We start from the raw sequence: 14213 nt of genomic DNA on the forward strand, positions 1-14213 counted from the left end.
TTCTGGTGCTGCTTGAGAATGGTGAGGGGGGCTTCCGGTTGCGGCTATGACCAGCTAAGTCGCACATTTGGCAGCTCCTGCGACAAAGGTGTTTAAGGGCCGATTGGAGGGCCCCGACGGTACTGTAAAGACGAATCCCGGTGGGGGAAGGCTCCCTGAGGAGAGTGAGACTAACTTTATGGTCGGTACTCGGAGTGGGGCGACAAAAAAAGCGGCAGCAGCTCCCCGAAAAAAGCGGGGGAAGAGGACCAAAATGGCGGCCGGTGGCGCACTAGAAGATTGGAGAAAATGGGCGGAGGAGCAGCAGGCCGCTCTCCTCCGGTGTTTTACGGAGCTGAAAGTGGAACTCTTAGAGTCTATGAACGCGACGACCACAAGGCTGATGGGGGCCCAGGCGACCCAAGAGGCGTCGATAAGAGAGCTGCAGCAGGAGATGACTGCAAGGGAGGAGGAGGCCACGGTCCTCGTGGGAAAGGTGGAGGTGCACGAGGCACTCCACCTGAAATGGCAGAGCCGCTTTGAGGAGCTGGACACTCGAATGAGGCGGAAGAACTTGAGGATCCTGGGCCTAGCAGAGGGCCTGGAGGGGCCTGATCTCCCGAAATATGTAGCGGAGATGCTGAGCTCCCTGATGGGAGAGGGGGCCGGTCCATCGCCCCTGGAGCTGGAAGAAGCATATCGGGTCATGGCTAGGCGGCCTAGGGCGAACGAGCCCCCGAGGGCGGTGCTGGTGCGATTCCAGCGTTTCTGTGATCGGGAGAAAGTGCTGAGGTGGGCCAAGAGGGAGAAAAGCAGCAAATGGGAGAATTCGACGGTGCGGATATATCAGGACTGGAGTGCGGAGGTGGCAAAGCGGCGGGCCCGGTTTAACCGGACGAAGGCGGTGCTGCACGCAAATAGGATCAAGTTCGGAATGCTGCAGCCAGCGCGCTTGTGGGTCACCTACAAGGACCAGCACCATTACTTTGAGACCCCAGAGGAGGCATGGACTTTTGTTCGGGAGGAAAAGCTGGACCTGAACTAGAACTTGGGAACGCCGGCGGTCGAGGCCGCCCGAGTACCCTTGACTGATCAAGTGGCCCATGTCTTTCTTAGGCCAGGTCGGAACTTGGTTAAAGTTGATGGATCGTTTGGTTTCTTTGAAACTTGTGTTATGGGGGGTTTCTTTGTTCCTTTTTGTGTGTCTCTTCCCGTTGCCAACTTCCCTTAATTATTGTTGTTGTAGGGGGGGCTTTTTTTTACTGTTTTTTGATCTGTTCTTTAAGGGTTATGGTTACTGTTCTGTTCGATGGAGGGTGATGGTTAAATACGTTATTATTGGGTAGTTATTTAGTTATGCAGGCATAGTGATGTATTTATGTATTTATTTGAGATTTGTTATTTATATTGTTATATTGTTAAGTTGGGGAGGCGGGACGGGGGGGGTGCAAGTTGGTTATGCGTGTTTTCTTTTTCTCTTTTTTCTTCCTCTCGTTTTAAGGGGGCTTTTTTATGGGCTTGGATGGGGACGGGGGTGGAATTGAAGATGGCGGGGTAGGGTGTGGCCGGGCGAAAGCGCGGGCTCTTCCCTGTTTCCCGCGCGCGGGACGGAGGAAGGGGGAGGAGAGAAGAGTGGGGTGTGGCCAGCAATGGCGGCTTTTCCCGCGCTGAAGCGGGGTCAGAGAGGGATGGCAAGGGGGGGGAGGGAGGCCCCTCCCCCCCCACATCGGGAGGAGTCGGAGTGTGGCAGGGGCAGCCGGGTCAGCGAAAACCAGCTGACTCTCGGGAGTACGATGGTGGATACACCGCGGCTAGGAGGGGTCCTAGCCAGGGGGGGAGGGGGGGAAGGGGGGTTAGGGGGGGATACCGGGTTGCTGCTGGAAAGGCCGAGGACGGGAAGGGAAGAACGGGAGGAGAGAGGGGGGGGGGCCATCGCCATGGGGAACGGGTCAGAAGGGGAGGGTCGACCCGGGGCGAACAGGGGACAGGACATGGCTAATAGACAGGGGAAAGGGACGGGTCGCTCCGCGACCCGGTTGATTACTTGGAACGTGAGGGGGCTGAATGGGCCGGTCAAGAGATCAAGGGTTTTTTTCACACCTAAAGGGACTGCAGGCGGATGTGGCAATGTTGCAGGAGACTCACTTGAGAGTAGTAGACCAGGTACGCCTGAGAAGGGGGTGGGTGGGACAGGTGTTCCACTCAGGCTTGGACGCAAAGAACCGGGGGGGTGGCGATTTTGGTGGGAAAGAGGGTGTCGTTCGTGGCGGCGCAGGTGGTAGCAGATAAGGAGGGTAGGTACGTGATGGTGAAGGGTAGGCTGCAGGGAGAGAATGTGGTGCTGGTGAATGTGTATGCCCCGAATTGGGATGACGCGGGTTTTATGAGGCGCCTGTTGGGCCTCATTCCGGGTCTGGAGGCAGGGGGCCTGATCATGGGGGGGGACTTCAATACAGTGCTCGACCCTGGGCTGGACAGATCGAGTTCCAGGACGAATAGGAGGCCGGCAGCGGCAGAGGTGCTAAGGGGGTTCATGGAGCAGATGGGGGGGGTAGACCCTTGGAGATTTGGCAGGCCAAGGGCGAGGGAGTATTCTTTTTTCTCCCACGTCCACAGGGTGTACTCCAGAATAGACTTTTTTGTACTGAGCAGGGGGCTGATTTCGAGAGTGCAGGACACGGAGTACTCGGCCATTGCGATTTCGGACCATGCACCACACTGGGTAGAGGTAGAACTGGGGGAAGCACGGGACCAGCGCCCGTTGTGGCGCCTGGATGTGGGGCTGCTGGCGGACGATGAGGTGTGCGGAAGGGTCCGGAAGGGCATTGAGAGATATCTGGGCACGAACGACACGGGCGAGGTGAAGGTGGGGGTAGTCTGGGAGGCCCTGAAAGCAGTGATCAGAGGAGAGCTGATCTCCATAAGGGCACACAGAGAAAGGAAGGAGAGGCAGGAGAGGGAGAGACTGGTGGGGGAACTTATAGAAGTGGACAGGAGATATGCGGAGACACCAGAGGAGGGGCTGTTGAGGGAGCGGCGCAGTCTACAGGCCCAGTTTGACCTACTGACCACTAGGAAGGCGGAGACGCAATGGAGAAGGGCACAGGGCGCGGTCTATGAGTACGGGGAAAAGGCGAGCAGGATGCTAGCACACCAGCTGCGCAAGCGAGATGCAGCCAGAGAGATTGGGGGAGTGAGAGAGAAGGGAGGGAACGTAGTGCAGAAGGGGCAAGAGGTGAACGGGGTCTTCAGGGATTTCTACAGGGAATTGTACCGGTCTGAGCCGCCCAGGAGGAGGGGGGGAATGGAGAACTTCCTCGATAGATTGAGGTTCCCAAAGGTCCAGGAGGAACGGGTGGAGGGGCTGGGGGCGCCGATAGAGCTGCAGGAGCTAGTTAAAGGGATAGGCCAGATGCAGGCGGGGAAGGCGCCGGGGCCGGATGGGTTCCCGGTGGAATTTTATAAGAAGTATGTGGACTTGGTGGGTCCAGTGCTGGTGCGAGCCTTCAATGAGGCGCGAGAGGGGGGGGTGCTGCCCCCGACAATGTCACAGGCCCTGATCTCCTTGATCCTGAAGCGGGACAAAGACCCTGTACAGTGCGGGTCCTACAGGCCTATCTCCCTCTTGAATGTAGATGCCAAACTGTTGGCAAAGGTCCTGGCAACCAGAATAGAGGATTGTGTGCCAGGGGTAATCCATGAGGACCAGACGGGGTTCGTAAAGGGACGACAACTTAACACAAATGTCCGGAGACTGTTGAATGTGATTATGATGCCAGCAGTGGAGGGGGAGGCTGAGATAGTGGTAGCACTGGATGCGGAGAAGGCATTCGATAGGGTGGAGTGGGAATACCTGTAGGAGACGCTGGAACGGTTTGGGTTTGGGGAGGGATTTATCAAGTGGGTGAGGCTGCTGTATTCGGCCCCGATGGCGAGTGTGGTTACAAACGGGAGGAGGTCAGAGTATTTTGGGCTCCATCGAGGTACCAGGCAGGGATGCCCCCTATCCCCCTTACTATTTGCATTAGCGATCGAACCGTTGGCGATGGCACTGAGGGGTTCAGGGGGGTGGAGAGGACTGACAAGGGGAGGGGAGGAACATCGGGTATCACTCTATGCGGATGATTTGTTGTTATATGTGGCGGACCCGGAAGGGGGAATGCCGGAGGTAATGGAAATACTAGCGGAGTTTGGGGACTTTTCGGGATATAAATTAAATGTGGGTAAAAGTGAGGTCTTTGTGATACACCCGGGAGATCAGGGGGAGGGAATTGGGCGGCTCCCCTTTCAGAGAGCAGTAAAGAGCTTCAGGTACTTGGGGGTGCAGGTGGCAAGGAACTGGGGGACCCTCCACAAGCTGAACTTTTCAAGGCTGGTGGAGCAGATGGAGAAGGAGTTTAAGAGGTGGGACATGGTACCGCTGTCGCTAGCAGGGAGGGTGCAGTCAGTCAAAATGACGGTCCTCCCGAGGTTCTTGTTTCTGTTCCAGTGCTTGCCCATCTTTCTCCCCAGGGCCTTCTTCAAGAAGGTAACTAGCAGCATTATGGGCTATGTGTGGGCACATGGCACCCCTAGAGTGAGAAGGATTTTCTTGGAACGGAGTAGGGACAGTGGAGGATTAGCGCTACCCAATCTTTCCGGATACTACTGGGCGGCGAACGCATCGATGGTGCGCAAGTGGGTGATGGAGGGGGAGGGGGCAGCTTGGAAACGTATGGAGAGGGCGTCCTGCGGCAATACAAGCCTGGGGGCGCTAGTAACGGCACCATGGCCGCTCCCCCCCACAAGGTATACCACGAGTCCGGTAGTGGCGGCCACCCTTAAAATCTGGGGGCAGTGGAGGCGACACAGGGGGGAAGTGGGGGGTCTGATGGCGGCGCCACTGAGAGGGAACCACAGATTTGTCCCGGGGAACACTGGCGGGGGATTCCAGAGCTGGCACAGGGCGGGCATCAGGCAACTGAGGGACATGTTCATAGAGGGGAGGTTTGCGAGCCTGGGAGAGCTGGAGGAGAAATTTGAGCTCCCCCCGGGGAACACGTTTAGATACCTGCAGGTGAAGGCATTTGCCAGACGACAGGTGGAAGGATTTCCCTTGCTTCCCGATAGAGGGGTGAGTGATAGGGTGCTGTCAGGGGTCTGGGTCGGAGAAGGGAAGGTCTCGGACATCTACAAAATAATGCAGGAGGTGGAGGAGGTATCGATAGAGGAGCTGAAAGACAAGTGGGAAGCGGAGCTGGGAGAGCAGATAGAAGATGGGACATGGGCGGATGCCTTAGAGAGGGTCAATTCGTCGTCGTCGTGCGCAAGGTTGGGCCTCATCCAATTTAAGGTGCTGCACAGAGCCCATATGACGGGGACTAGGATGAGTCGGTTCTTCGGGGGTGAGGACAGGTGTGTTAGGTGTTCGGGAAGCCCTGCGAACCATGTACATATGTTCTGGATGTGCCCGGCACTGGAAGAGTTCTGGGAGGGGGTGGCGGGGACGGTATCGAGAGTGGTGGGAACCAGGGTCAAACCAGGGTGGGGGCTAGCGATTTTTGGGGTTGGGGTGGAGCCAGGAGTACAGGAGGCAGGGGAGGCCGGAATATTGGCCTTTGCGTCCTTGGTAGCTCGGAGAAGGATCTTGATCAGTGGAGGGACACAAGGCCACCAAGTGTTAACACCTGGTTAAACGACATGGCAAGCTTCATCCAATTGGAAAGAATCAAATTCGCCCTGAGAGGGTCGGTACAGGGGTTCTTCCGGCGGTGGCAGCCCTTCCTTGACTTTCTGGATCAGAGATAGGAACTGGAGGCCGAAACAGCAGCAACCCGGGGAGAAAGGGGGGGGGGAAGGGAGGGGGGGGGGATAGCAACGAAGGGAGCACGGCAGCGGGGGGTCGCGGGCAATGACTGCCCGAGGCCATCGGCAGAAAGGGAAAAACGGTTTGGTTGCTAAACTGGTAGCGCGGGGGGGGGGGGGGGGGGGGGAGGGTGGCGGGTGGGGGGGTGCGCGCGGGGGAGGGTGTGGGGAGGATTTTCCAGGGGGGATTTGTTGTGTTATAATTTAAAATGTAGTAGGGGTAAATGTTTGTATCGAAAAATTTCAATAAAAATTATTTTTTAAAAAAAGAGAATGGTGAGGGGTGTATTGGCGCACGCCCGAGTGTGGCGTGAAAATCCTATCCTGCTATTCTTCTGATGGTCTAAGCAGTGGCAGTAACTAATCTTAAACTTTGCTCTTGGAATGTGTGGGGGATTCAACATGCCATCTAAAGGAGAAAAGATCCTTTCTATTTTTAAGAAGGAGAAAGTGGACACAACTTTGTCCACTTAAAGTTAAGGCGGGAAAGGGTGAGGAATGTTCTGTTTTGCTTCCTTCTTGACGAGTAGCAGGGATGTGGCAGTTTTAGTCAACAAGAATATTCCCTTCAAGATGGAGAATTGTGTTAAGGATAAGGGAGGCAGGTATATGATTGACAAGTGGTTGGTACTTGGAAAAACTGTCTTGATAATGAATGTAAATGGCCCAGCAAACTATTCCCCGAAGTTTTTCTCTGAGGCTTTTTTGGTCTTTGTGGAGTTGGCCTTAACTAATTCTTTTGTGGGTGGAGCCTGATGTGTTAGGCGGGTTGGTTCAACGTTGACTGCAACTGGATGCAGGGAAGCTAGAAACAAACGTCGAGCACCGGAGATGATCCAACACGGTTTTATTTAAACTATAAACTGCTGAACATGTTCAGCTGTGGGTTGACACTCTACTAATCCTACTGACGACCTCTTACTGGCTCGACCAGACCTACTAGCTACCACATGGCAATAATGTCCACTGACTTGTGCACTCTGACTGTCTCAGTGTCTGGGTCCCGAAAAGAGCGGGAGTCTTAATGCCCTGTGGGCTTTATAGTGGTGGTGTCCTGTCTGGTGATTGGTTGTTCTGTGTTGTGTGTTCATTGGTCATCCTATGTGTCAATCACTGCCTGTCTGCATCTCATTATATACATGAGTGGCTATTATGACAGAGACATTAATTGTCATCTGAACACTTTGATGGACAAGCTCCCAGTTACTAGAAATCCCCCCCCCCCCATACCTCACGTTAGTGTGCTGGCCTCAGCGTGGGGCGAGGAAATGGGATATCTGGACTTTGCACCCATATTTTCCTTTTTCCTCGGCCTATCATGAATGTCACACTAGAATTGGGTATTTCTTTGTGCCCAAGAACTATCCTACATTTAGTGTCCTCTTACTCGATGGGAAGCACTGTAATCTCTGACCATGCTCCCGCCTCCCTGGAATTTTTGCTTGCGAGCCCCCCCCACCCTCTGGTCTAGGCCATGGCGGTTTGATGCTTCCCTGCTTAGGGATAAATCCCTCACTACATATTTTAAGAAATGTTTTTTTACTCAGTCAATTCTCTTTCTGATGTCGCTCCCTCCACTCTGTGGGAGATCTGCAAGGCCTCTGCTGGGAGGCTGGTTATTTCTTATACAAGTAACACTAGGCAGAGGGAGAATGCTGGAGAGCCAGGGCCGGTTGGAGGTTTGTTGGGCCAAGGTAGAGGAGAGCTACAGGAGGGCTCCTAACAATTGCTAAAGGAGGTCAATGTAACTAGGCTGGCTCTTGATTTCTTATTGACACAGCAGGCCGAGAAAAGTCTGAGGCTCACAAAGCAAAAACTGTCTGAGTTTGGGAATAAGCTGAGAAAGCGCTTGGCCTTTTTGAGTAAGTAGAGGGCAGATTCCAGGACTATCCACTCAGTGTGGAACTCGGAGGTGCCCTGACTGTGTGAAGTGGGGTGGCAGGAGGGCTTGAGGAACCCCAGACAGGTGGGTCAGGGCATGGGGGGAGAGACTGGGATTAGTATCGGGGAATCGAGAGATCGGGGAGCCGCACCGATCTCTTCCTATGCTGAGGAACTCAGGCAATGCGGTTGAGTGTGGCCTCAGATGGGTGTTCCCCATCAAGGCCTGAAAAAACACCAAAGTGGCATTAGATAGCACCGGGAATGACCTCTCTGATCCCACCCAGAATGGAGTCTGTTTTGTTTTGTTTGTTAGATCTGTGTCTCAACACCACTCGTATCTCAGTGGAACGAAATCCTGATTTCTGCGGAGCCTAAACAGTTGATTAGCAGGATCAATATGTTCTAGATCCAATGTTAGCACATTGGGTCTTTGCAGTCTGAGGAAAAGTATTTGGCAATTAATATTGATGCGCACCCGTGTCGTAATGTATGCCAAAAAACTTCTGTTTTTTAACAGAATGAAGGAGACTCAGTTTAAGATACTGTACCATTTGCATATCATGCTTAGTCTGCAACAGAGATTTGATCCTGCTATATCCCTGAAGTGCCTAAAGTGCCTGGTTGTCGAAGGTGGTTACATACATTGCATATGGACCTGTGTCAAGGTTCAATCCTATTGGTCTGGTGTAGTTAGGGAGCTTAGGGGAATTTGACAGAGCCTTAGAGCTTAATCCTTTTTTTCCTAATCCTGGGTCTTCCGGAGAATTATCAACATTAATAAAAAAAGGCTGTACAGCATACTAACTTTTGCAGCTCATAAAAATATCCTCTGCTCCTGGATCCTTCAACTCAAAATGGGCATAAATTAGTTATGGGATGTGTTCCTATGGAATTTCTGATGTCTGTGATCTCTTCTAAGTCTGATACACTCTGCAAAGTATGTGACCCTTATCTCAAATTTGTGGGCTCCGATATATTGAGCCACATTATAAGTCTTGATCTCTCAAGACATAAAGGTGTGTGGCCAGAGATGTCATCCAAACTTATTTATATGGCCTTATCCTTTCCTCCCTGTATTTTTTTCCCCGATTGATGCAGTGTCAAAACTGGAGGCACTAATTCATAAAGTCTGTTATTCTAAAGTCATCCTGTCTTGTGCGTTCTTATATTTGTAATAATACTTGTTCTGTACTGTACCTGTTTTGCATTGAAATCTTTTTTTTGTTGCGTTATTTGTGCAGAAAATTAAAACATATAGTAAAAATATAATTTAAAATGATTAAAATTAAGGCCATTCAGCAACAAAATCTAGAAGCATTTATCTTTTCCACAAAAAAGTAGTGAAAATCTGAAAACTTGATCTCCTCATAAGACGACACAGGAAGGGTGTGTTGAAACTCTCATGATAGGACTGATAGATTTTTTTTAGTTGGGAAAGAGTATTATGGTGATAGGGAGCAAGTGTAGCTGGGTGGGATTGAGGTAAGGTTAGCCACAATCTAACTTTGCTGCAACAGGCTTGAGGAGGCCATTCGGCCCATCGAGTCTGCACCAACCCTCTGAAAGATCACACCACCTAGGTCCACTCCCCCCCCACTATCCCCCACCATCTAACCTGCACATCCCTGGACACTAAGGGGCAATTTAGCTTGGCTAATCCACCTAACCCGCACGTCTTTGGGCTGTAGGAGGAAACCGGAGCACCTGGAGGAAACCCAAGGAGTCACCCAAGGCAGGAATCGAACCTGTGTCCCTGGCGTTGTGAGAGCAGCAGTGCTAACCGCTGTGCCACCGTGCCTAAGTTTATACTGTCCGTGAACCATGGGGGTGTAATACGTGACGGTACAGGCTTTCGTCCAGTTTTACTGACCATTTCTCAGCAGCCTCATTGATCCTTATGTGGTATCTTTGCGAGGTAGCAGTCAATAGAAGCTTACACTTTAAAACTTACTGTTGGAAATCATGCTGACTTAATTAAACTCTTAAAATAACATGGGCAGAGAGTGAACCCATTGCACCAATGTTAGGAACTGGTTCATGCATGCTTAGTTCCCAGAAACTGAAATAAAAGAACCAAACATTGCTCCCTAGCTGGTGAGAACATCTTCTAACAATGTTAGCAGCCTTTCTGATTAACCAGAATTCTGATTATCCAGAGCCACAGCACTAAGATATAACACATTCAATGTGCAACATTCATGGTTACCACCACAAGCAACAGCACAGAGAATCCCCGGGTTACAATCCTGTTACTTATCGATTCAATGAGATCCAGTGCAAAGTGCTTTAGGATTAGGGGGATTATTAAGCGAGAAATGCAAACAAAGCAATGCCTACATGTCCTGTTTTTGGGAGATTGCACAATTGGAAATGATAGAGTGAGGGTAATCTACTTATTTTGATGAGTTAATTATTAATTTGAATAGCTCAGGTAACCAATGCTGGCTTAACAGGCAAGGAATGAATACATTAGTAAATATGTGGCGCACATAATGAAGGAATGACTGTCGTGCAGCAGATTTAGGAGTGCTTTGAAAATTACCTCAGTGATATCAATAATCTATCAATTCATTAATGCACTTACTCATTCACGGACTCATTTAGTCATTGCACTAAATAGATACTGAGCCCTGAAATAGATCTGTGTAAAACAACAGAAATGCTTGCATTTCTATGGCACTGGATACAAGCGGGTGACATTTCAAGGCATTTCACAGCTAATTAAATACTTTTGAAGTGCAGTTGCGGTTCTATGTAGGAAACGCAGCAGCCGATATACACACAGAAAGATCCCACAAACCGCAAAACACAATGGGCTGGATTCTCCGTCCCATCGCACCAGATTTCTGGTTCAGCACGCTGATGGGGACCCTTCTTTTCGGCAAATGGTCAACGGAGGCTCCCATTGTGGGGCAGCCCCACACCATCAGGAAACCCCGGGTTGCTAGCAAAACGGAGCATCCCAACAGCGGAGAATCCAGCCCCATTTGTCCCACTGGCATTAGTTGATAGACAAATGTGGCCTGGATTCTCGGCAACTCTTTTGAATAGTGCCGCAGAATGTTTTATATTCGCTTGAGAGAACAGAATCCACGATGTAACATCTCATCTGGAAGTCCGTACCTCTGACAGTGCAGCACTCCTCAGTACTTCCATTGAATGTTAGTTGTGGTTATTTGGCCAAGTTCCTGTGGTGGGACTCAAACACATACAAGCTATTTAATAACTTGCACATGATATTATAGACAAGTTAGAATTTATTCCGAATTCCTCGGTGGTACTTAACAGTCACAGTCAGCATGGGCCTTACTGTAAAATAGTTCATTTTCGGATTTAACTTACATCATGACTAGCAAGAAAAGGTTCAATCCCTAAGAAAGCATCTGTTTTATGATTGCAAAAGAAGGGGTCATTAATTATACTTTGGGATAGAGCAAAATGCGATTGCTGGGAATCTGAAGAGCAGAAAGTGTTGGAGAAATACACCTGGTCAGTCAGAAGCAATGACAGTTTAATGATCCGCACTCGGGAACAATGTTTTAAATTCATTCTCGGGAAGTGAGCATTGCTGTCTGGCGGCACTTATTACCCATCCCGAAATTGACCTTGAAATGAGCGGCTCGCTGGGCCATTTCAGAGGGCAGTTAACAGTCAATTGCACTGGGGTCACTGGGGTCGCGGGTAGGCCAGACCAGGTGAGGACAACAGATTTCCTTCCTGAAAGGACATTAGTGAACCAGATGGGTTTTTGAAACAACCGCCAGTGGTTTCATGGCCATTATAAGACTTTTGATTCCAGATTTATGCTTTTTAAAAAAATTGAATTCAAATTTCGCCATCTGTTGTGACGGGATTTGATCCTGGGTCCTTCGAGTATTACCCTGGGTATCTGGGTTACTAGCGCAGTTACAATGCCATTACGCCACCACCTGTTGCACACCCATAGTTACCCTGACAGCTGATGGTGGGGGGAGGGGGGAGGGGCAGGCGGGGTGGGGGGGTTAAGGGGGCATGGGGGGAAGGGCACACTGATCTGCCACAAGAGTGTCACTGCTGACACAGCCTGAGTGGCAATTGCTGGGTTGCTTCAGTGGGAAGTTTACTGAATGATTTCAATTGGAGTTGTGCTGGACAAGTCTCCAGCCCTGTTTTATTCCAATTGCTTGATTCTAATGACTGGATAAATCACATTTCTTGGCATGTAGCGAAACGTTGAATTAGCAGCTTAATTTGCAAGTCCGACAATCTCAGATTTTTGTTTCACTTTTGCTTCTCTTTGGCGTCTGTCCTGGACTTTGAGATGATCCAGCGGTTTCCCAACTGAGCATATCCATGGACAGAGACCAAAAATGTTCATGAATTTCAGTGTACTCAATAAATCTACTTAAATGAAAGCAATATCATAATCAAATACATACCATACTTATTAAGGTTGTTACCTGTCACTCCCAATACCATTTGTTCCTTATTAACCAACAGTTTCTTCACAATGGAAAATGATTTTGCTTGGTGTGTGTCCAGCAACAAGTCCAACCTTCTCAGGAAGAGTAAGACTTGATAAAGTAACTCTGGCTTTATCTTAACCTTTACCAGATTGAGTGGATTGATTTTGCTGAGCTGGCCATTCAGCTTCTGATCACAGGTTGGAAGCGGGAAGAAATCTTGTGACAGATTGTCCCCTGAAGCTTTTCTCAGTACGTGATTGGTTACTTCAACAAGGGCGCCACAGGACAGGAGCATTTCTTTCATCTCCTTCATGCCCTGGTAGATAGTCAGCAAACTGCTTTCCTGCCTCCCTTTCTTGGACCTCATGCTCCGCGCTGATCGTTTGTAAAGAGGGTAAGTGTTGGACAAATTGGCCATGCCAACACGGGGCACGTGGGGCACCTTCAAGGAAGACCTTTGAATACTTTGGTCAAAACCTGTGAACAAAAAGTAAGCAAATGGTCAGAATCTTTTAATAAGGTGCAGGAATTGTTAACACTGGTCAGCTGAGAGATGCTTAATCCCTGATATCGATAGCCCGCGTGGTGTAAAAAGTGACAATGGCTTGCACGTATAGAGCACTTTGTGAAATTAAGACCTCCAAATGTGCCCAAAGGTCAAGGTGTTTTTGAGGTTACAATCAGATCAGCCCATGATCTTATTGAATGGCAGAGCAGACTCGAGGGGCTGAATGGCCTACTCCTGCTCCTAATTCATATGTTCGTATGATGATCAGAAAATAGGGAATCTCTCAGTCATGGACTATCTGTTGTACTGTATTGCACATGAGCGAACTGTTGTTCAATAGCAGCAGATTTCAATCTGAGTCAGAAGGTTATAGGTTCACGTCTCGCTAAAGGAACTTGAATTACATGGTCTAGACTTGCACTTCATTGTGGTGCTGCACTGCTGGAGATGCCATCTCTCAGATAAGGTGTCAAGCTGAACCATTTCCTGCCATCAAGTGAATATGAGAGATCATATTAGGGCGACACGGTGGCACAGTGGTTAGCACTGCTGTCTCACAGCTCCAGGGACCCAAGTTCAATTCCGGCCTTGGGTGAGTGTCTGTGTGGAGTTTGCACATTCCCCCCCGTGTCTGTGAGAGTTTCCTCCGGGTGCTCCGGTTACAACTGATGTTGTAATGTAGGTCCCAAACCATTTCTGTTGTTATTTCTCTTCTTCCATCCAGTGCTGAACAAGGCAGACTTTCAGCTGTTCCCATAGCGAGTATGTTTTACCTGGAACTTGTCAACAGTCGGTCGCCAGAGGCTTATAGCTTGAGGGGCAACGTTCCACATCAAGCGTGGCTGACCAGGCGTCTCTCCCATTCTTACCATCCCCCATTAGGTCCCACAATATAATAAGCAGATAATTTGATTTAGGCGATGGTTGGAGGATAGATATTGCTGAGGAAACTGAGAGAACCCTCATTCTCTTCCTCAAAATAGTATTGTATCATAGAATCCCTACAGTGCAGAAGAAGGCCATTTGGCCCATCGAGTCTGCACCGACACTCTGAAAGAGCGCTCCACCCGAGCTCACTCCCCCGCCCCATCCCAATAACCTCTCAACCTAACCCTACACAACCCTGGACACTAAGGGACAATTTATCATGGCCAATCCACCTAACCTGCACATCTTTGGACTGTGGGAGGAAACCGGAGCACCCGGAGGAAACTCTCACAGACACGGGGGGGAGTGTGCAAACTCCACACAGACACTCACCCAAGGCCGGAATTGAACTTGGGTTCCTGGAGCTGTGAGACAGCAGTGCTAACCACTGTGCCACTGTGTCACCCTAATATGATCTCTCATATTCACTTGGTGGCAGGAAATGGCTCAGTTTGACACCTTATCTGAGAGATGGGATCTCCAGCAGTGCAGCACCACAATGAAGTGCAAGTCTAGACCATGTAATTCAAGTTCCTTTAGTGAGACGTGAACCTATAACCTTCTGACTTAGATTGAAATCTGCTGCTACTGAACAACACTTCGCTCATGTGCAATACAGTACAACA

The 14213-nt window shown here is 50.0% G+C and overlaps 1 protein-coding gene across 1 annotated transcript in view; it reads right to left on the reverse strand.

The window, feature by feature from the left end:
* Window positions 1-14213, reverse strand: part of LOC119974218 (cell surface hyaluronidase-like) — a 180963-nt gene that overhangs the window by 129219 nt on the left and 37531 nt on the right. The window contains exon 3 of the mRNA XM_038812969.1: window positions 12147-12629. Within this exon, the coding sequence (XP_038668897.1) occupies window positions 12147-12629 (483 nt within the window). The remainder of the gene's footprint in view (window positions 1-12146; window positions 12630-14213) is intronic.

Source organism: Scyliorhinus canicula, chromosome 12, assembly GCF_902713615.1.
Source record: "Scyliorhinus canicula chromosome 12, sScyCan1.1, whole genome shotgun sequence".
NCBI lineage: Eukaryota > Metazoa > Chordata > Chondrichthyes > Carcharhiniformes > Scyliorhinidae > Scyliorhinus > Scyliorhinus canicula.